The sequence below is a fragment of the Galleria mellonella genome, unplaced genomic scaffold (assembly GCF_026898425.1).
Source record: "Galleria mellonella isolate WM207_F2 unplaced genomic scaffold, CSIRO_AGI_GalMel_v1 utg133, whole genome shotgun sequence".
Lineage (NCBI taxonomy): Eukaryota > Metazoa > Arthropoda > Insecta > Lepidoptera > Pyralidae > Galleria > Galleria mellonella.
The window spans coordinates 1,559,488-1,582,906 of NW_026441990.1; the positions used below are offsets into that span (position 1 = coordinate 1,559,488).

The 23,419-nt window shown below is 33.6% G+C and overlaps 1 protein-coding gene across 4 annotated transcripts in view; it reads left to right on the forward strand.

Moving 5' to 3' along the window:
• LOC113511153 (focal adhesion kinase 1) overlaps positions 1 to 23,419 on the forward strand; it is a 181,705-nt gene that overhangs the window by 73,091 nt on the left and 85,195 nt on the right. The window contains exons 1-2 of one of the 4 annotated variants that reach the window (XM_052903165.1): positions 20,438 to 20,495; positions 20,979 to 21,040. The exons of 2 other annotated variants lie outside the window; for them this stretch is intronic. In XM_052903165.1, the coding sequence (XP_052759125.1) occupies positions 21,006 to 21,040 (35 nt within the window). In that variant the 5' untranslated portion in view covers positions 20,438 to 20,495; positions 20,979 to 21,005. Of the gene's footprint in view, positions 1 to 20,437; positions 20,496 to 20,978; positions 21,041 to 23,419 lie in introns of those variants that run through there. One more of the 4 variants, XM_052903164.1, reaches the window with a different exon arrangement.

Consider the following 23,419-nt stretch of genomic DNA (forward strand, 5'->3'; position numbering starts at 1 on the left):
TTAAAATATGTGTTATTAGGCCAAAATATGATAGATATTGTAACAACAAAGTATAAAAATTGCTATATATTATCCACCCTTAAGTATTTTTTTATTTTTTTTTATACAACTTAGAATGGCAAACAAGCTGACGGCCCACCTGATGGAATGTGGTAACCGTCGCCTATAGACATAACAGAGTATACTGCGTTGGCGTTCCTGAGGACTCAGGTGTTATTCCTCTGTACCCAGTAAATTCACGCCATATCCCACCCTGTAAACCGAAACACAGCCATGCAAACACAACTGCTTCACGGTTGAAACACGAATGGGACAGAGGTACCCAAGCAATCGACTTTTGTACAAAGTTTCCCTCTGGTATTAAAGGTTTTCTTTGTACCATTTAGGTACGGTGCTCTAAAAATGAATTATATTTACAACGGTGTCAAGTGAAGTTAAGCGTCCACAATAATTATTCTCAAATCCAATAAATATTTTATTATCTTTCTCTGGAAACTAAAACGAAACACGGGGAGTGGAGCAAAATCGAAGTTATTGAAACACTGTCGCCGGTTGCCGAAGAAACTTCCCACATTACAGAGTTTTGAATATAATTTGCATGTTTCTACATTCTACGTGTTTCCGTTGTAATAACTTCAGTGAACTCATGAAAATAATGTTTATAGTTTGAACCTTATTATATTGATTTAAGTGTTGTGGTTTTTCTACGTATTTTTTTTTACTCGTATGATGTATAGAAGTTAAGATAGAAGGAAGCAGGGGAGAGGGAGACCGAGACATAGTTACATCAGGCAGATCAAGGAAGGAGTTGGTGTCGTGTCGTATCAAGAGGTGAAGAGACTCGCTGAAAATCGTAGTGAGTGGCAAGAGCTCCACCGATAAGAGCGCAGCTCTTAAATAGATAGATGTATAGAATTTATGAGTGAAATCACAATCTTTTATGACAAGACGACTCTACAGGAAATTAGTCTTAATATAAGAAATATTAGTACCTAATAAATAGCCTGTGTAATGTAGTAGTGTATCCTACTATCCTACTGCGGGGAAAGGGATTGTTAGTAATGGGGAGGTTAGTCCCCATTGCTATCTATATACCCTATAAGGTCGACCTCCACCCGGTTTCCCTTGGAAACTATCGTGACTAATTTATCGTTGAATTTGTCACGATGGGCTAACTGACCTGTCTTTTCATCTTCACCTATCACCTCTCACTGGTACCCCGGCAGTGTATACCGATAGCGCAGGTGGGGTTACCGTGCCATTTTCATCAATTAAAAAAATACACAATGTTGCACCATTAAGGAATTATATTTACAACCGTGGCAAGGGAAGTTCCCGTAATAATTGTACTTAAATCCAATAAATATGAAATAAATATGAACAACAGAGCAGTTGTGTTTATTGCACAAACATTTTAGTGTTTGTAATGTCCCTGTCGGAATCATCTAATAGAGTCGAATCTGTCTTTATGTTTTTTTCTTTAATTTATTTAACTACCACCATGTTTTTTTTTATAGGTGATAATGAAATAGTAACCCCACCCGCGCTATCAGTATGCGCTGATAGGGCACCAGTGAAGGATGATACACGAGGATGAAACAGGTCAGTTAGCCCATCGTGACGAATTCAACGGGAATTGTTCACGATGATTTCCAGGGGGAACCACGCGGAGGTTGACCTCATAGGGCATATTGCTAGCAATGGGGCTGTCAAACTCCATTTTTTTTTTGCTGACATTGCTAACAATCCCTCCTCCCACTACCACCGTGTTTAATACAATAGAATAAGTTATTAAAAATATTTATTTCTTTTTTTTCAGGTACGTAAAACCAGAATTCATTGGTGTCTTTGGCTTTGGTACCAAATACAGGTATAGTGATTATTTGAGCAAACAAGAAAATATCAAAAGAAATTTAACATAATAGACACCAGGTACCTGCAAAAAAATTATCTATTATTTAATTTCTCTTTTTATTTAATATTGTTTTAGAATTGTCATTCAGTTACAGGAATTTCCTAATGTAACACATTATACAAACGCAAATTTGATTCAATCATATTTCTTCAGTTTTACACCAAGGTTTTTAAATTATTGTGTAAATTTCAAGTCTCATATCGTTAAAATCAGGCGCTCTTGAAAGACAGACAGACAGATATATTGTCGGCAGTATCTACACAACATTAGAAATATACATGAAATCCAAAAAGGTTTGTTCACTGCTTTCATTGCGGAAAACCTAACACTCAACTTGTTTCACATTTCGCATAGCTCATTCAAATCCAATATGGCGGACAAAAGAAATCTACTTTGCCTACTTTCATGAATAATTTGTATGCCTGCTTATTTTGCTCCTTTTATACAAAGCTAGGTATTACCGGCAACTTTGTCCGTTTGACCGGGATTCAATAGCCGTTATAGAATATTGATATGTGTTTTTGAAAAGAGAATAATTCATATGTTATCACATTTCGGAATTCGATTGGAATGCTCTTAATGCCCTACTTACATGTAGGTATTACCATATCAGCTGTTTATTCTCCACTGCTTAACATGGGCCTCTCTCTATTGGGGAGTTTTGCCAGTAGTTGCCACGTTTGGCAGGCGGGTTGGCAATCGCAGTTAGGTTTCGGTGATGTTTTAAGGGGGTTGCTGCTACTCATTCCTTGACTATTTCCCTTAACGCTTCTTATGACACCAATGGGAAAGAAAAATGCGGCCAATTGTATGCCGGGACCACACGGCAAAGTACGAGTACCTATGTATTATTCTACAATTAATTATAAAGCACAAAATTTTGTGAGGATATTTGTATAGATGTTTGTTACTTTTTTAAGCAAAAACTACTGAACGGATTTAAATAGATTTGGTACACATAATCTCATTTAGAACACAAGTTATTTTACATACTGATTCATGCAGGCGAAGCTGCGGGATACAACATGTGTTATAAATGTGAAAGTGAATTTGTTTGTTATTTTATTGTATTTGTTTTCTCTTGGTGCTTTAACAGTTAAAATAGTTGTCATAAAATTTTATATTAAGGATCGGGTATTTTATATTTGGACTGGAGAAGAATATAGGCTTCTTTTTAATTTATTTATCAATTAATAAAAATACGGTCACGGGAACAAATCGCGTTAATAATTAGTTTTGTTAAAAGAAATAACCAGACAGCTTAACTGTGCTCTTGTTATGTCTGCCAGATATTGTATCATAATGTGTAATACAACTGTATGAAATAAATAAATAACTTCATACACTTCATTCACGTACAACGCAAATTGTAAACCACGAAATGGTGTTATTACAGCCAGGAAGCTGCTCCTATCTCGCACGGGCAGGGTAAATTTCAACTCTCCATAATCGTTTACATACGACCTTGAACTTAATATCGTTATTAGAATTTCCTTGCAGGTATTCAGTACACTATTATACAGCTTTGTAACTAAAGAAAAAAAGAAAGACATATATTTATTCAAATAAATTTAGATTTAAGAATTCTTGAATAGTCTGTTTATTACTGGATTAAATGGATGAAAACGGAATGGTGATCCCGTCAACGTTGTCGATTTTCATAGACCAGTGAAGGATGATAGGTGAGAAGAAAGCATACCAGGTGACCTATCATGACGAAATAATTGGAATTCCACCACGAGAAGGGAATGGGAAAGTGAAAATCGATCTGACAGGGACATACTGCCAGCAATAAGCTCGCTAGACTCCATTATTTTTGGCCCTACGAAATCATGTTACGAATATTTAGACATTTTAAAGACGCTCTCCGCGATTTGTCGTAGATCGTAATGAAATCCTAATGATTACAGCATAAGGATGCACATTGTGCTGAGTAGAAATGTCACTCAAATACTTTGTGAATACTGCGATACCATGAGAATGTATTTCTTCCCTTCAGACCTCACATGGGTAGGCAGGGTTGTCACAAATTTATTCGTATTTAACAAATAATTTGACAATTAGACACGAGTGAAAGAGGTGCACATTCTCGCTACAATGTCCGTTGCTTGCAAACCCTAACTGGTTTAGCTCTTAAAAATAAGCGAGCTAACAGTAAATCGACGTAAATATTATTATCGAATCCACGGGAGTGTCAGTTCTACCTGGATATTTATTCTTATGTTTATAATTAACAAAAGGCCAAAGAAACCAGTGATCAATGTTTGACTGTCGTCACTGAACCGTGCAGATCAATTGGAGTGCTCGATGAAGTATGAGCAACCTCCGCATTGTTCCAGTGTCACTTACGCTATGGACTTGTGACTTATTGGATAAATCCCTCTAATAATTAATAATTGACTAGCTATGTCCCTTGGCTTTGTCCATGTGAGTCAATATTTGAAGTATGTATATATATATGTTAGCATATAACCGTGTACCAAATTTCATTATAAGATTGGATTTTTTTTTAATGAATGTTCTCATTCATTAAAAAAATATGGAATGGTAACTGGTAACTCCGTCTGCGTTATCGGTATACGCTGACGGGGCACCAGTAAGAGATGATGATTAGGATGAAAACGGCTCAGGTACGCCCGTCGTGACGAATTCTACGAAAATTAACCGTGATGGTTTCCAGAAAGGACTGCGTGGATGTCGATCTGATAGCAATGGCTCTGTTAGACCCCATTAGTAACAATCCCTTCTCCTCCAGGATTATATTTAGTTACAACATATAATTGAAAATTGATGCTCCTTCCACTTTGATTTTGCTGGAAGAGAGCTCTTTTAGACTTAAGCTCGCCTTTGTACATTTCTTTACTTCTGTTATATTTACGTATTATTAGTGTGTACAAAAAAAGTATAAATAAATAAAAAACTTTGATAATGTAGCGGCTAAAACACTAATTCATCTATGAATGGTTGAGCGTTATATTCCCACAATTTGAATTTTTATCATCTTAACTACCTTCGATGCTCAACTTTCACACGTTATCATTCCTGAGCGCTAAAGTGTTACGCCTCCGTATCCTATAATGTTTATTGCTAATCAATATTAACAGCCAATAGACATATTATGACGTGAGTGAATAAACCGTTTATTTACAAAGTAATTATGTTTCACTTTTGAATTTAGAACGGAACAAAATGAAAAAAAAAAATTATTAGAATTTTTTTATTCGTAGTTTTTTTATGATTCTACCCATAGATAAAAGGTTGTTGTTGTCTGCTCAGAAGAACCTTAAAAAAACTTATCAGCGACTCTTTGCTTCGTAACGCGGAATTCTTTTTTCGCAGATTTCTGCTGGTGGTACAATATTTTAAAATAATCCACGGATCTCGCCTATTTTAACAATAAAATACAATTTAGTTTTATAGTGTTGCACCTACAGCTTATGGACATAAAGTATGGTGACGACGTCTAATATTGAATTTTTCCTCTAGTATGTCAGTATACTCGTTTATCTTGATCCATTTTATACCGGAATCCAATTTCCCACTGGCGCTTGAATCGGTAATATCCGATCTTGAGCATGTTTTCCATCTCGGCTACTGCCGTAAAAGAAAACAAACTAAGAGCAGGCGTTCGCAACCTTTCACCTAAATTAAGAAATACCTTAAAAGCTTTTAACGGATGTTGCGGACCTGTTTTTTTCTTCCTTTTGCGTATCATAGTCGGTCTTAAATGTTTTTTTTTCTGTTTGCTTATCTGTCCTTTTAAGTTTGACGACAAACAATCATCGGCGTACGTTTTAGTCCTTCTTTATGAAACCCCTAAAATTGCATGCTATATACACATATTATCCAAGTATATGACTAACAGAGGTCAAAAAGGAAGAAAGAAATAATATATATATATATATATATATATATATATATATATATATATATATATATATATATATATATATATATATATATATATATATGTGTATGTATGTATATATATATACAACTTGACAAAATTTGATAAATTTATCCGCGAAATTAAAGAGAAATAGTACGTAATATATATAGATGAGATTATAATTGGATGCTGTGTAACAAAAAGGCCACAGAATTGTCAGATATGTCAATATGATATCAAAATGGAGTACGAACATTGTAGGATGGCGATGATAATTTTGGTATTCTATAGTTTAGGTAATTTAGTGGATCCTTTCTGCTAAACCACGTCCAATTATTGTTATTGTTACATATACGACTGCCTGCTAGTCAGCTAAATGACCTTCAGTCCAACTATACTATATATTTTTTATACTAATTTTGTTTTGAGTTTATTACTTTTCTCAGCAAAGTTGTACTTAATCTTTTTTTTTTTTTCTAGTTATTATATTAGTGTTGTTCAAGTTAAAAAATACGAGCTGCATTTCTCAAACCCCTTGATATCCGTTGAATAAGGGGACGATAGCCGGCGGCTCGTTTTTCATTAATCCAGTATAAACAAAATGAAAAAAATATATATAGCTACCGGGCAACCACCCACTCCCGCCTCCATCGATTCACGTGGGGGTAGTCACTCGCAGACTGTGAAATATTTAAATGGCTCGCTTTTAAACACTTTGGGGACGGTTGAATTTTTATTATATTATTATTTTTGTCTCATGAACAAATCGAACTATGTTAATTTCATGCAAATAAGTGCGATACATGTTTTAAATGGTTAAGAATGTATTTAACCATTCGTTTTTGCTCGCAATTTTGTTTACTTTACCATGATATATAGATTGTAATCTCCTCCATTCCAAATGTTATGATACCAATTTTCATGACGATTGGGTGAGCTGTTAAGGTGCATTTAGCAATATTTGTAAAGATTTCACTTAACAATTTTAATCATATTTCATGTGCCGTTTTATTTGTAAATAGTTTTTACAAATATTATAAATGTTGCAATGTCTGAGACAACAAATATGATTAATGTGGAAATCTACTAAGTAATGGATAAATACGAGCACAGACCTGCGGCGCGAATGTTGCACACCACTGAAAAATGGCGCTTACTCAGAGATAGTGGTCATGTAGTTATGTACTGGTATCATAACTAACAGGGCAATTTTTAATATTGCGATTAGATTATTTCTATTATATATTTTTTATAACATTATACAGGAATTTACTGATAACTGTCAGTATAATTTTTAACAATAATAATATGGTTTTATTTTTCATAAATACGAGTACATTTATTTATTTATTTATTTGAAAATTACTCACCACACTTACAGTTTCCCGTTACATATACGAGTACAAATGCAGTAACTTACTAATAAACTAATGGTAATTTTTTAACAATAATGTCATGTTCTATTAATCTTCTAATATATAAAATTTTCGTGTCACGGTGTTTGTTACCAAACTCCTCCGAAACGGCTTTACCGATTTTCATAAAATTTTGTGTGCATATTCGGTAGGTCTGAGAATCGGCCAACATCTATTTTTTATACCCATCACTGATAAGGGTGACCCACCCCTAAAAATTTTTTTTATTTTTTTGTCAATTTTTTTTATTTTTATTTAAATATGATTTAGCATTGAAAATACATACAACTATAAATTTTCATCGTTTTACGATCAACCCCTGTATTTTAATCGCGATTTTTATATTTCGCAATAAGTGGCAAAACATACAAACAGTGGTATAATAAATATGAAAGTTTGTAACAATTGGTGGATAGATGGCTGATATAAATGCTATGTTATTAATATCGTATACAAAAAATTACATTCTAATTTGGAATCTCGTCTTATAAGTCCTCAGGAATGGCAAATAATGGGGGTATCATGGGCGAAACAGTATACTCTGTTATGTCCATGGTACTGCTAATGTCTATAGGCGACGTTTACCACTTTCCATCAGGTGGGCCGTCAGTTTGTTATTTAAGTCTGTTTGCTATTTAAGTTAGTTAAGTTGACGTAACAATAATAAAAGTACCATTACGAAACTACTACTACTTCTCCATCTTAGGTTGCCTAAAAGAGATTCGCTTTTAGCGATAAGGCCGCCCATTGCTTTCTTAATGTGAACATTTCTTGTAAATATTTGTATCTATTGTATAATAAGTTTACTACTATAATATTTTGGAGAAAACCATAAAGAGTGTCTATCTATCTACTTCGAAAGATTACAATTTCAAGGAGTCATTTCCATTGCCAAATTACCTGATTCCTTCGCGCATAAAGCGTGTTGTTTCCCCCGTTAACGATTACTGTGTCGATATCTAATGTCCTGAAAAGTAATTTCCTTTAGTGAAAAAATACATTTCGTGTAGAAAAACAATTCCTCTCTCGAAAAATCTGTTTCTCCTTTGTTCTTCACGGCGAGTTTGTTTATTAATCCATATTGTACTCTATTTACTGTTAATGGAGTTCAAAATTATATGAATCTAGTTTATAACCGTGATTCAGTATGCGTAATGAGATAAAAGTATATTGATTGCGCAAAATAAAAGTAATCTATGTGATTCTTCATCCCACATACTATGTCTAAGCCAAATATGTACTGATAATTTACATAATTGAATCGTAATTTTATTTTTCGCTGCATGCCTACATCGCTTAGGGCAATTAAACAGGTGTCAAAATAGTACTACGTGGTTTTCGTAATAATCTTAAGACTGTTCATGGCAAATAAATTAACTTCAATTCTTTAAAAAAAATTCGAAAATTAGTTATTCCATAAAGAAGTAACAAACATACTTACATTCACGTTTATAATATATATTAGTAAGGAATAGAATTAATCTATGTTATTCTGAATACTATGTGTATGCTAAATGTAATGACGACTTGGTATTAAGGGGCTGAAAGAAAACAAAAAACTTGTTTATTAAATGTTGTGGAATATTCAATATATTGGTATTGAATTCCGATGTGAAAATTGAAAGTTCAACATATGTAGAGGTGTTTTAAAAAAGTGTATACATATTCTAAAAACTTTAAACGCCATTGAATGCCAGACATTCTGTTACAAACACAAAAAAAGACAAAGTTATCTAAGGTACCACAGTGTCGCGACTCCAGTGTTGCAAGCTTAAACCTATCATTTTCGCCGCCATTTTCCCGACGCGATGTCACGTCGGCCCACATGACTGGTACGGGTAATATTTTCCGGCACATTTATCTCTTTGTTGGCAGCTTTAGGTTTTGTTTCCACTGGAAAAGTTTTCCGAACACTGTGGCAGTTTGCATGAGATTACTTGCATATATTTCTACTTATTGAGTTGCGAACTAGAACACAAACTGGATCTTATCTCTAGTGCTTTTGGTATGCGTCGACATTTCCATAAATGGAGTGCTTAACGTAATTCTGAAAACAGAGAAACTGATTAATTTTTAGTCTTTATATATACCTTAAATTCTCAAATTCCAAAATAGAAAAATGTTTTCCAAATTTCTAATCTTTAACTTTCACTTACTTTAATCTTTCTAGAAAAAACTATTTCTTTTTATTTCTTACCCTATTTATTTTATACAATTTATATATTCTACTACGACTATTTTAATGTGAAAGTTTGGGTGTCTATTATTGAAACACGGCTAAAATTATATGTACGAAATTTAGTACACACATTGATTAATATACATACTACTTTGTCTACTAATTTACATAGGTAAAACTGCTGGGTCTCACTAGTTATAGGTATTTAGGACTACAAAATATAAATCCATGTGGACCCAATATTAGTTATATGTATGAGTTTTAAGCATTTATCATTGGTTATTTGATTAGAACTATTTTGTTTAATTCTGCTACCATTAGTATGTGTGACTGCCAATACTCAAGGATACTAGACTCTAAGACATTAGACTCCGAAAAGTGATCTAATAGTTTGCCTGGAAATGCTTTGTTTAGAAGTAAAACATATGTCGCAAAACGAGTGTGGATAAAATGTCGAAAACTTGTAGAACTTCTGGCAATAATAATAGTAGTCAATCTTCTAGTATTATCAGTTACATATATTAGTGGTAGCGGATTTAAACAAAATAATTGTAGTGAAATAATCAGTGATATGGCTTTCCGTAAAATAACACCTAGTTCAGTAAAATGTCCCAATTATTTTTTTTACTTTTTAAGCTACTTTCAAGTGTCAGACTAGGCTTTATCTAACAGCAAACTGGACGGACAAATTTAAAGTACTTCGAAGTTCATAATACCGTGCTTTATGCAAGGAGAATAAAAGTCGCAATTTATATGAAAAAGAATGTAGCGATGTTCGAGCATGCAGAAGTCTCACAAAGTTAAGTGGAGCTTAAACTCGGCCCGGTCCACAGCCTATTGAACTAGCCAACTTTTATTGACCAGATCATAGAAAAGTTTTCTATGATCTCTTATGACATATATACTCTATGGCAATAATTTTTTGTTTTGTTTGTTCAGACTGCCTATCTATGCATAGCTATAACTACTAAGTCAAAAAACTGAAATTTAAAGAAAATGTTTTGAAGCAAGACACCATGCTTACAAAGCCTCGGGCAACGCATTAGTATTATAAGATCTCAAAAAATAATTGAAATATAAAATCCAGCCAGATTCACATAATAGGCATTTCACCACATTGTCAAATTATTTAAGTCATACAATATTTGCGTACTCACACACATCCAGTGAGGATTTACCCTGTTTGTTCTCTTTTCACATCACTGATTAACTGTTTGCAAGCTGAAATAAACACATCTATACGACTGATTGATTTTGCTGAATTCACATCGTTAAAAGGGGATTTCAAAAGGTTACGAGGTAAACCAACCTGGCTATTAACTCTTGGCTTTTCGCCAACACTTTGTCGTCTAATTAAAGTGAATACGTATTATCATAACTTCTGAGAGGCAAAATGAAGACGATTTTTAATATAATTCTAATAATTTTCAGAACGGTTTTTAATGTGCTTTTAAATTTGTTTGTATTTTTTTTATTTTGCCACGCGGTTATGTTGCTTATTTTGAAGTGATAGTGTATTTGAGTATTCTCATGTCGATCCAATATAATTTAGTAACGATTGAAACTTTTTCTTTTTTGTCTGCATAGATGCGTCATCATCATCATCATTATCATCATATCTGTTGAACATAGGCCTCCCCCAGAAAGGCGAGTTATGTCACTAGTTGTCACGCTTGGCAGGGGAGTTGTTACCCGCAATTTTTTTTTAGCTTTTGATGATGTTTTAAGTGAGACGCTGTTGCCCATTTTTTGACCATTCAGTTCTTTTAATCGTCTCTTATGACACTCACAGGAAAAAAAGTGGTGGCACATTCTATGCCGGGACTATTTGGTAACGGAACAGCATTGACTTGTAGCAGCAGCTAATTCTTCTTTGCTCTGTTGCTGAGCAAAATTTGTTTTTAAATATTTTTTTTTTAATCCAATGTGTCTACAAAATTTTGTTTCATTGTTCATCGATGTGGTTTGTTGTATGTATAATTAAAATTACTGTTTTTGCAAAGTAAAATGTCTTCTAGAAGAAAGATGAAAATAAAGACGACATTATTGAAGTATTTTTTCTTTAGGGTTCACCGTTAGTCTATTTATATATCTTTATATCGAAAGTAATGTTTACTTAAAGGTAAACAAAAATAATGCTTTTAAAGATGATTAGATGGAGCTAAATTTGTTTTACTTTTAAGAGGCTTTATACTTGAAAGTGCTAAGTAGAAAGTAGTTCCTGGTACCTGTAAATTAAAGAACTTAACTACTTAATTTAAAGAAGTCTTATTGGAATTTCAAACTGTCCTATTTGCTTTTTATCTATTGCTAATAAATAAGTAGAAAACATTATATAAATGAAAAACATAATTTTGCTACTAGCCCACAAGCCAGTAAAATTACTGTCCACTGCTGAACGTAGACCTCCCCCTTGGGTGGTTAGACTTTGGTGATATTTTAAGGTGGACAATGCTGCCCTTCTCCTGATTTTTAAATTCCCTCAGTTGCCTCTTTTAATCTCATACGACACTCACAGATACGGTAAGAAAGGGGTAGCCTATTCTTTGTTGAGACCACAGAGCTAAAAGTTTAAATTATAACAATGCTTTCTCTGTTGTATCACATACGGATAAACTGAACATATGGGGGGGGGGGGGAGAATTGCTTCGACTTCTACGTGGTCCTCCCTGGAAATCATTGTTTAACCACAATTTTTGGTGTATTAGTCCAGGTGGACTGACTGACCTACTTTCGTTCTGACATATCATCCATTACTGGTGCCCCTACAACAAACCGATAGCGCAGACGGAATTACCATAACATTATCATCAATTACAAAAAAGTCAAGCGTTGTCTCAGTCGAGTTTAACCAAAAAGAATACTATGTTGTTGGACTTGTTAATAATGATTATAATGATATGTAGTTTTTATCATAAACTACAATGTATTGCATTATTTATTCATTGGCCATGATTAATATTAAATGAAGCATTGTTGTATCAGTGTAATGTCATATACATACTTTTAATTGTGTTCTTATTAGGTATCATCATTATTACCATCAACTATCGTTTCAATACATTGCCAAACATCTTTATAAACTTTCATATTGATCATGTTAGTAGGATATCTTTTTTCTTATCGCTGGTAAACATTATCTTAAATAAATGCTAATAAAATATAATAAGTACAATATATAAAAACATTATATTATAATTTATAAGTTTATCTGAGCAATTTTTGTTACTTATATTAAATAATTTACACCGCATAATTATATTTCCATTTAACCAGAAGTTTACTTAAATAAAATGCTATTTTAATACTGTACTTTTTTTAAAATGTGATCAATAAATAATAAATAAATAAATTAAATTTTTGTGATCACTGAACAGGAACGGTTAACATATTTGATACTAATGAATTGGATATTAAAAGTATTTTTTATATGTTTACATAAATCTACCGTGTTACACCATAGAACCAGAATGGTCACGTACAACGCAGTTTCAGAGAAGCTTCCTCCTGCGAATACTTAGGTTGTGAAATGATCTTCCTATCGAGGCTTTTCCTGGAGACTATAGTATGGGGTTCTTCAAAAAGGCCGTATTAAGGTTTTTTAATAATGCCTGGTGTTGCAAGCGTCCATGGGCTACGGTAATGCCGTTTTCATCCAATGGGCCGTATGCTTGTTTGCCATGATGTATAAAAATAATGTGACAAATTATTGCCTGCAATAAATAAATACCAAAATTTCGTCTAAGTTCTACGATTAAATCCAAACATGTTCATAAACTTTCACATTCATTATATTATTTCAACTCACGAATTCAGCACCTTGAAAGACGTTGATGAAAACTAAAAATGCCTTCGATTCTAAAGGAGGACAATAAAATATTGATGAGTTCCATGCATTGGGATTTCAGTGTGTACGTAGACGTGCGGAATGCAAAATAAGCTTGGAGACAATGGATCGATGAGGGAATAATCGGGTTGCATACTAAAATCTCATAGCTTTTTATTATGTTCATACCTTGACGATGCAATTTGCATGTATAGACAGACATGCGACACCAACAAAATATTTAGTACAGGCTCCGTTTAAGTTTTTTATTGGTGTAGTGTCTCCTAACAGTTGCATAGTAACGGATCTATTTGAAGCGAATGACAGATATTTAAAAGAGTATCTGTTGAGATTCTTGCGAGTTCTTCTCAGCAAATAGCAACTACTACAAACCTGCAGTGGTTTTTTTTTTTTAAATGACGATTTAAAAGTGCTTGTAAACAAGTCTTTTTCAATAAAGTTGATTTGAATTTGATAGCTATTAGCTGCAAGTTTATGGAATTTATTATTAATCTCTGATTTCTTTTTATTGTTACTGTTTTCATTAGTATTGTTTTATGTATGATTATTTTTATCAGCATACTTTTATGCATTCATTATTCAACTTTTAGCTTTTACTCACAACTTCGTTCGCATAATTGGTATATATTTACTGTCCGAAATAAGAATATTCCTATGTTCTTCTCTATACTATATATAAGAGACTACAGTATGTGTATATCAAATTTCATGTTTGGTAGATTGGTTCATTCTTTAATGATCTAGCAGGTAACAAGAAAAAACAAACATTTTAACTTTATCAATTTGTAATATTAACAGGGATAATTGGGTAATGTTATTTTTTTCTTTAATATTTTATTAATGCATCACATTTATTGGTTGTTTAGTTTGGATAGTTTTTGTCTTTTTATTTATTTTTCTTTTAAAAATCGCTTAGGATCAACCTCACATTATTATCATTTTATCTCTAACCAATAACGATTGTACAAATATTAATGGATGTTTGAAAATGAGCGTAAATCCGCTTTCGTAGATAGAACTCCAATCTCCAAGACGTCACGTCGCAAGGTGTTTCTAAGTTCATAAATCAACTCACAATATTATATTGCCTAGCTAAATAGTATTAATACTGGTGTACATAAAGCGAGGTTAATTTTGGATATTGTTTCTCGCAACTGTGGCAGATATGACGGGAGCTCAGCCAAACCGCCACCTTTATGCCGCCAACAAGTATTTTGCTCCATACACGTCTGTTAACTCCGTTGTTACACGTCATACGTGCAATAAATAAAGACTTTAGTTGAATACGCTGGCTTGAATAGATTTAACACAACATACCAAAAATAGACTTTGTACAAAAGTCGTTATCTTGGGTACTATCCCATTTGTGATTCAATTGATTCGATTGAAAAATGGCCAACAAGCTGACGGCCCACCCGATGGAAAGTGGTAACCGTCACCTATAGACATGAGCAGTACCATGGACATAACATATAGAGTTTCGCCTATGATACCCCCCTCCCCCAATCCGTTGCCATTCCTGAGGACTCAGATGTTATTCCTCTGTACCCTGTAAATTCACGCCATATCTCACCCTTCAAACCGAAACACAGCCATGCAAACAACTGCTTTACGGTTGAAACACGAATGGGACAGAGGTACCCAAGCAAACGACTTTTGTATAAAGTGTGTGTGTGGGCGGAGTGAAGGCTAATATATGGCAGTGAAGTTACAGGTTACAGACACCTTAATCTTCAGGAATACCAACGCATATGGTGTATCATGAGAGACACAGTATACTTCGTTACATCCATGGTAATGTTTAAGTTTATAGGCAACGATAATCATTTTCCATCAGATGGACAGTCAGCTTGTTTGCCATTCTAAGTTGCATAAAAAATAATCACAGAGTTCAAGTGTGAATTATGTGTATTATTGCTATTCTTAGTTGCATAAAAATGTGTAAGGTTCTATTAAATTTTTTGTTGACTTTAAACACCAAATTTAAAATTGATCTAAAAAAATATAAATCTCATATAACACACACACACACACACACACACACACACACACACACACACACACACACACATATAAATTATTATAGTCATCACTGAGTATATTGGAATGTCCATAGTAGTGTTCATATCTATAGTTGACAGTTTTTTAATGGATGATACTCGTAATGGAATGGTAAACCCGCTTGTGTAAATTCACTAGCGGGGCAAGGTGAGAATGAAAAGGCAAGTCAGTTAGCCCATCGTGATGAATACAACTGGAATTCAGCACCTCAGAAACATTCAGGTTTCCAGGAGGACCACGTAAAGATCAACCTGACAGGGTTAACATTGTTAGCAATGGGACGGGCAGTCCACATTACTAGCAATCCCGCTCCATAGTTGATGGGTAGTATTTTCCGCGTGGGCCGTCAAATTTTTGATTTGTTGTAGCTAAAAAAAATTTGCTTTAAAAATATTGACATTCAGTTGTGCAGATTAGTAATTTTTATATGTATTATTTTTTCTATCATCTCCAAACACTATCGGAAACAAATCAGGAGTGTATGTATATGTATGTGTAGGATGTGTATTTTGGATTTAATTATAGTAACAGGACGTACCTACATCACTTGGTGACAGTTCTGTCTAGACTGGAAACCATTCGCGCGCGACGCGACTGTCCCTTTATTTGTCACATGCCATATCTGTTCGATCATTGTTAGTCCTCACTTTGGACTTTAGTCGATGTCTGATATAGATTGTATTATATGGGCTCAAATGAAACTATTATAATTTTTCCCCTCTTAGAAATACTAAATGAGAACTAATTTGGCATTATTGTTTGTAATATTGTTCTGGCTGGAAATGATGCATCAAATTCAAGTAGTTTATTGATTGTTGAAAAACAAACTGAAATCGTGTTTTCACAAAGAATTTAATCTGTGGACTGAATTTTTTGGAGTATTTTTTTTTTTTATTATTGAGGAGTCCTGCGATTGATCACGATCTCACCTGATGGAAAGCGATCATGTGCAAACTAGTTGTAAAGCAGAAAGTGAAAGTGAGCAAGAGACAAAATCATACAATGCCGAGTCAATTTTTTTTTTAAATATTCGAATTTAGAACGTAGAATTATGTTCTTTGTAATAAGCATTTTTTTTCTGCATTAAGACAAAGAGTAGGGTAGACGACGAACGTCACAAAATTAGACATACATAACGTTATAAAATACCTTCAATTGCAAAAGAATTATGAAATAAAAACCAGACAGATGGAGAACTTCTTTTGTTAGTCACATAGAAACGTATGTTTTCTACTTGAAGAATTCTTTAGAGACTACTGGATTCTGTGCTACTAGTGCGGCGTTTATGTACAATAGTCAGTAATAATCATTAAAGTAGCAGAACCTGAATGTCTAACTGTAAGATCCGCAATACAGATAACGGCTATTGTCCGATGGCAGTTAAAACTGCCGCCTGTGACAATCGTCGACACCACACGAGCCTGTTAGCTCAGTTTTAACAGAACTTCTCTCATTGTTTCCTTCAGCAAAGGCTGCGCTGTGAAACTTTGTTGTAGTTATTTTCCTTATTTGAGGCAAATGTTTGGTTATGTAATGTATGGGTCTAGTAAGAGTAGATTAAATCACGAAAGATTCTACGGTCGCAAATTTTTTTCAACAGACAAAAAAATCTCAATTCGATTGTATTTTTTCTTATGTTTGCTATGAGGTAACATTCGTCAGTTTTAAACCGATTTGGAAAATTCTTTTTTTTTATCTAAAAGGATATATCTATATATAGGTCTCATAGAAATTTTATTAAAACCGTTTTAATAGTTTAATTTTTAGAGCAAAGTAACTGGTTTTGTCCTATTTGAAGTTAGTTTTTTTTGTGGGACACAATCTTTAATTATTTTTATAATATACGAGACAAACGAGCAAGTGGCTTATTTGATGGTAAGTGATTAACCACCGCCCATAAATAAGTACGTCAATATCAGAAAAATTGTAGGTGTGTCGCTGGCTGGAATACGCTCTTGAAAGTTTTCAATGCGAAAATTTGAAGACTACTCAAAATTTTAAACTTACACCGTGATTATTTACAAAAAATAAATAATCATGGTAAATATATCTTTCTTAAATGCCATGAAGAATTAAAGTGACCAATATAGTTCAAAGAGTTGTCATGCTGAATTGAGATTGGGTCAGTCACATATCTGGAAGTACTGCCGACCGATGAGCTAGAAAGGTTCTCGTTTACTCTTATCTAGATAGAGTGATGATCTCAAGTGATAGACAATAAACTCAGACACCTCAGATACGGTTCTATGGGGCCGACCGACCTGTCTATGGGCAAAGTATATATTTTTATAGTATACTGAACTGTGAATGGCTTAAAATACATTTAGTATATTACAATAACGAAATGGCTCCTTCAATCGCAAATATTACGATATATTTAGGACTTTTTATTATGTCTGTAACAAAATTTCACATCGCTACAACTGTTCAGAAATTTCTATTCCTTATTTTCCTTTTAGTATTTACTTTCATGTGGATTATACTCTCGTATTATCTACGTTTTAGTTGAAAACTTATTATATTTCGTTTGGTGCATTGTTGTACCGAGGCATCTTTGTAAGATTCGAATACAACCACAAATTTAATCACATTTTCTGCTTTGAAATAAATTCAGAATGGTTGTTAGGTGAGTACGTCGGTGACTTGCTTGTGTTGGGAGTAAATTTTATTCCTTATAAATGAAATATGCATTCGAGTCTGGAATTTGAAATGTTATTTCGTATTAATTTTATTAAAGCGATTCTTATTATTACGAATCATCTGCATCTGAAGTTCTCGAGTGGTGACTTCGTGTAAGCAAACATATTGTGAAGCGATCCCAACCTCACCATAGTGGGCATGTATGCACCATTTCAATTTGTGTACATTTTGCTTTCCAAATATATCGTGACATTAAAATCGTACGATATCGTACCGTGCTATGATTAAACAAAAAGCACCCATTATTTCTCATAAGAGAATTTTCCACTTAGGCCAGTTTTAATAAAGTGTATTAAAATGTATTATTATTATTATTTTAGCCGTTAAATATCGACTGCTGGACATAAGCCTTCCCCATAAGGGGAGTTTTGGCAGTAATGGCCACGCAGGTGGCAGGCGGGTTGGCAACCGCAGTTAGGCTTTTAGATATGTTTTAAGAGGGACGCTGCTGCCCAACCCTTGCCCTCCCTTAGCCGCCCCTGACAACATCCACGGGAAAGGAAGGGGTGGCCCATTCTACATATGTCGGGGCGCACACGGCGTAACACACATTAAAATGTATATTCACATTTAATAATGGTCTATCTATTCTATTTAAGAGCTGCGTTCTTGTTGGTGAAGCTCTTGTAAAGCTCTCAATAATGGTATGGAAGAATTATTAGTAATAGGGTAGTTAATTCTCATTGTTAGCAATATACCCTGTCAAATCGACCTCCCCGTGATTTCTTCTGAAATAGCGACGATTACACAATTGACCGAACTTAATTCTCTCCTGTCATTCTCATTGTCTGCATCGATAGCGCTTGCGGGATTACTATTCAATTTTTGCACCATATACCATAAATAAGACTTACACTATACGAGTATACATTGTATGTATATACTATACGTATATACATTGGCTACGGTAACCACTTACCATCAAGTGGGCCGTATGCTTGATTGCCACATCAGTGCTATAAAAAAAAGACATGCAAACATTTTACAAACGCAACGTTCAACTTAGTGAATATTTTACGTTAAAGTAAATTGTTGCATGTTCTAAACGCCACATCATATTTCTTTCCTTAAAGTACGATAAATGACTTCCACCGTCCGTTATCTTATACTCCAACGGCCTAAGGATGTTTGTTTTCCATTTTTTGCGTCGTCTCTCCACTTCAGTCACTGCTAGTATGAAATATAGACGCGGAAATACAACTCGACTTCTCCTTAAAACATAAGAACTGAAGTCCTCTGCGGGTCTGAGTGTTCTTGAGACTGTATAAGTGGTTCTGGCTATTCCTACCTTCCATTTTCTTATTCTCATGTAGGCATCTACTAATGAAAATGTTGAACGGAGATTGGCCGATGACTTTATTCGTGTAACGTATCTTTTTACTGTGTTGGCTTATTTTTTGTTAATTTGACAACTGGTTTCATCTTTTGGGCAAAAAAAAAATTTCTTGTAAAATCCCTTTACATACATAATAACCTTTATTTGACCATTACAACATATTTTCTCTTGAATATTAACTGTTTTTTGTTGAATGCTATTTATTCTTCATGAGTGATAAAAATTTATCCAAAAATATATTTATGCTTCCATTTGCGCAAAATATGTTTATTTTTGATTTGGGTTAATTTTCAAATACATACAAGTATGTTAATTAAAGTGTATTTTTTTTTCAATAATAATGAACGATGTTAGCATTTGATGTAAAAAGTATATCAAAGAGTATGAAATCTATTTGAAACAAGCAGTATTTACGTACCTTTATTTCAGAAACACCTGGAAAAACGTCTATTTCATTTGGCTTACAGTAGGTCTACAATCCCTTGTGTACTCTTCACACCGCCGCCCCACGACTTTTTAATGTTTGTTTACCCTTTATTCGATTTCAGAGGTGTAGTGATTCCAATAAACATTTGTGGATATCGATTGATCAATCGATTCGATTTTTAACGACGTTTGCCTGTTAGCCGTACAACAACATTCATGTTTTCGCGTAAATTTAGACATACAAAGTAATTTGTAAGATCCGAATTTGCTTTAGTTGCTGCATAAAATTTCTCCGCGGGTTTGGAGTGCCTTTAATACTCTCTCATGCATGTATTTGGTAAAGCTTTATAGACCATCTGCGGCTAAGAGCATGAGTTCGGAAAGCAAATTAATAACTACTATTTTGTTAAGTTCCTTATTGAAGATAAAAAATATCATTGAGTGTAAGTATTCATTACTTACACTCAGTGGTAATTAAATTAAATATCTACTATTTTAATATACCTTACTATATTTAGAAATAATTATTTACTATAACACATATGAAATATATCGTTACTATAAAATATCGTTAAATATCGATATGAAAAATATCGATGCTTATCCATCACTAGAACGCCTCTGCACGTTAATGATGTTCTTTTAACGTCATACTTTTTGTGGTGCTCGTTTTGTGGACCGGCGTGTTTGTCGTTTGATCCGTTTTTTGTACAGAAAAGAAAAATATGTACATACACAGTAAAAAAAAACTTTATTATTTATGAAAACTCTTTATTATTACCTATTTATGTTTAATTATTACATAAATAATTATATACATTTTATTGTTTACTAACCTTTCGACATGATGATACATACTTCTTAAAAGTATAACAATAATTAGGATACCAAAAAGGAACAAAGAAGAAGTAGGTCCCGGCATAGAATAAGCCACCCCCTTCCTTTCCCGTAGATGTCGTAAGAGGCGACTAAGGGAGTTTATGGTAGAGAGAAGCTCTTAAAACATCTTTAAAATCTTGCCAACCCGCAGTTTGGGTTTTGGAGATGTTTTAAAAGGGGAGGCTACTGCCCATCCCTCTACCATATACTCTAGTGGCCTCCTACGATACCCATAGGATAGGAAGTGGTAGTCTATTCTATGCCGGGACCACACGATCATAACTCGTAATGAATAGTATTAATAGTAATCTTTTGTTTGTTTAATTTTCAGGTAAGCTCCAGTTGTTACCCGCATGGCATGATAAATAAACGAGTTACCTTCTCACTGTCTCGGTAAGGTTAATTTAATATAACAATTGGTGGGGGCTGTTGTGTCGTTTTGTGGTTAACCTTGTAAGGTAAGTCCAATTAATACATCACTACATTAAAAAGCCATTCACACTCATCAGTGCCAGTGTCGATGTTTGACGACCAGTGACACATTGTTCAGTTTTAGTGAGGTATTAATTATGTTATTTACTTTATTAACATATTATTATCTTCCTGCCCTTATTCCATTAATATGGGGTTGATGTAAAATGCTTTTGCTCGTTTTTTTTTTATACCATACAGATGATAAACAAACATATAACCCGTCTGAAGATAAACCGTCACTGTAACCTATGGACGCCTCTAAAACCAGAGGTGTCACGTGCAATTTGCCGATCCAGAAGAAACATTAGTATACCCTTTTTAAAAACGCCACGCTATAGTAGAGAAAACTTCAGCAGGGAACTCATTCCACAGCCTAAGTGTTCGCAGTTACTTGCGGTTATGTTATTCAAGGTTGTCTTTTAGAATGACGACCAGCCGCCTCCCTGATGTCTACCTTATTAACATATATTTTTTATTTATACTTTCACGACTCGACAGTACTCTTTCAGGGTAGGCAGTCAAAATTATAGTGAAAATTGAAGTCATTAACAACCTTATAAAACAACGTACGATCAGTCAAACTAAGTATTTTTCCAAAGCAACATGGGCAAAAAAATACTTGATAATTGGACATGCTTTGGAATCAACTGTTAGCGGCGGTATTACTGAATCGATACGATATCGTAGCCTTCAAGATAAAATTATATTCCTTTTTAAAAAGCCAGCAGCATACCTGGAATTCATCCCATATTGTGGGAGTTCATGGACGGCAGTAGTCACTTACCATCAAGTGAGCCACATGCTTGTTTGTTATAAAAAAAGAACGCGCCGTGTCAGTATGGGAATGTCAAAAATTCTTTGTCTTTTTCGGAGCAAAAAATGTTTAATTTAAAAGAATTGATTTTTATTTTCTGTCTGAAAGCATATGTTTTTTTTGAGATAAAAAAATTAAAATTCTGTCTTTGGCAATAATTATGAGTAAATAAGTATGATTCCCCACTGGCAAGGTATTGATTAATATGCAATCAGTCGCAGTCTCCCTCGATACCGCCTGGATATTGCATTTCCGAGAGTTGCAGTCATCTATATTATGTATATACCCACAATTATGTATAGTATGCATAAACTTAACATCAATATGATATGAACTTTGTGGAGGGGTTGGCAGCATCTATTTTATTGGTTGCGATTTAGCACAACCTAATTAACGTATTAATTATAATATTATTATATTTTTCAGCAAACTGTCGCATGAAGTTATCATCATTAACAAACTAGTGCTGTCCATTATCCATAAGATAAAACAGAAAATTTAAATTTAATAATTTATTTTTAAAAACAAAAATATTATTTACTAATATATCTTTTACTAATGTGCACAGATAAAATAAATATTGTTCTGTATACACATATACAGTTCTGAAACAATAATGACTTTGTATAAAATATGTCAGCTGCTTCGCATGTCGGCGTTCGCATACACACAAAAATAAAGACGTCTCGTCTCAACTTTCATTCGAGTTGATCATCAATTGGGTCAAGCAAAACGTCTCATGCGTATTATTTGAAAACATTCTTTGTTATATTTATATATATTATCGTCTTTTCTAATCGTATTATTTAATAACCTTCTTCAAGTAAAGAGCTATCAAAAGCAGAATTTTTCAAATCAGACAGGTAGTTTTAAAGATTCAGTACAAGATTAAAAAAAAAACAGATACTGAATCTTTTTCGCTTTATTTTCAAATTGCACTGTCAAAATTCTTTGCTTGCCTCATGATTGACTGGTAGAAAACGTCTTTAGATGTTATACTTTTATTATATACACATAAGTTAAATAAATAACGTTGTTGAATGATTAATCATTACTGATAATGATTAATCATTAAGTCCTTTAAGACCTTTACACAACATCTGGCCAATAAATAGGCAATTATTTTTAACAGGAAGTAATGAATTTAAATGAGCCTTTTGTGAAACTCTTTACGTACTTAAATTATATAATGTAAACTGTTTTTAATATCGATACATAGATATAGCGGTCATATCTAGAACCATAAACAACTGGCCGTCAATTAACATACGATGTGTACTGTAGTGAGGCGATTCATCGATATTCCGCGCAGATTAAGATATACGACCGACGGCGCTGCTGGATAGAAACCTGTAATAGTGTTGTTCTTTATACAACTATCGAATTTTTTATTTTATTATTTTTATGTAGTGTTAGAACACTAATTAGGCCTAGCTAGGCCCAAAATTTAATTCAAGTGAATTCATATTTACTTATATAATTAG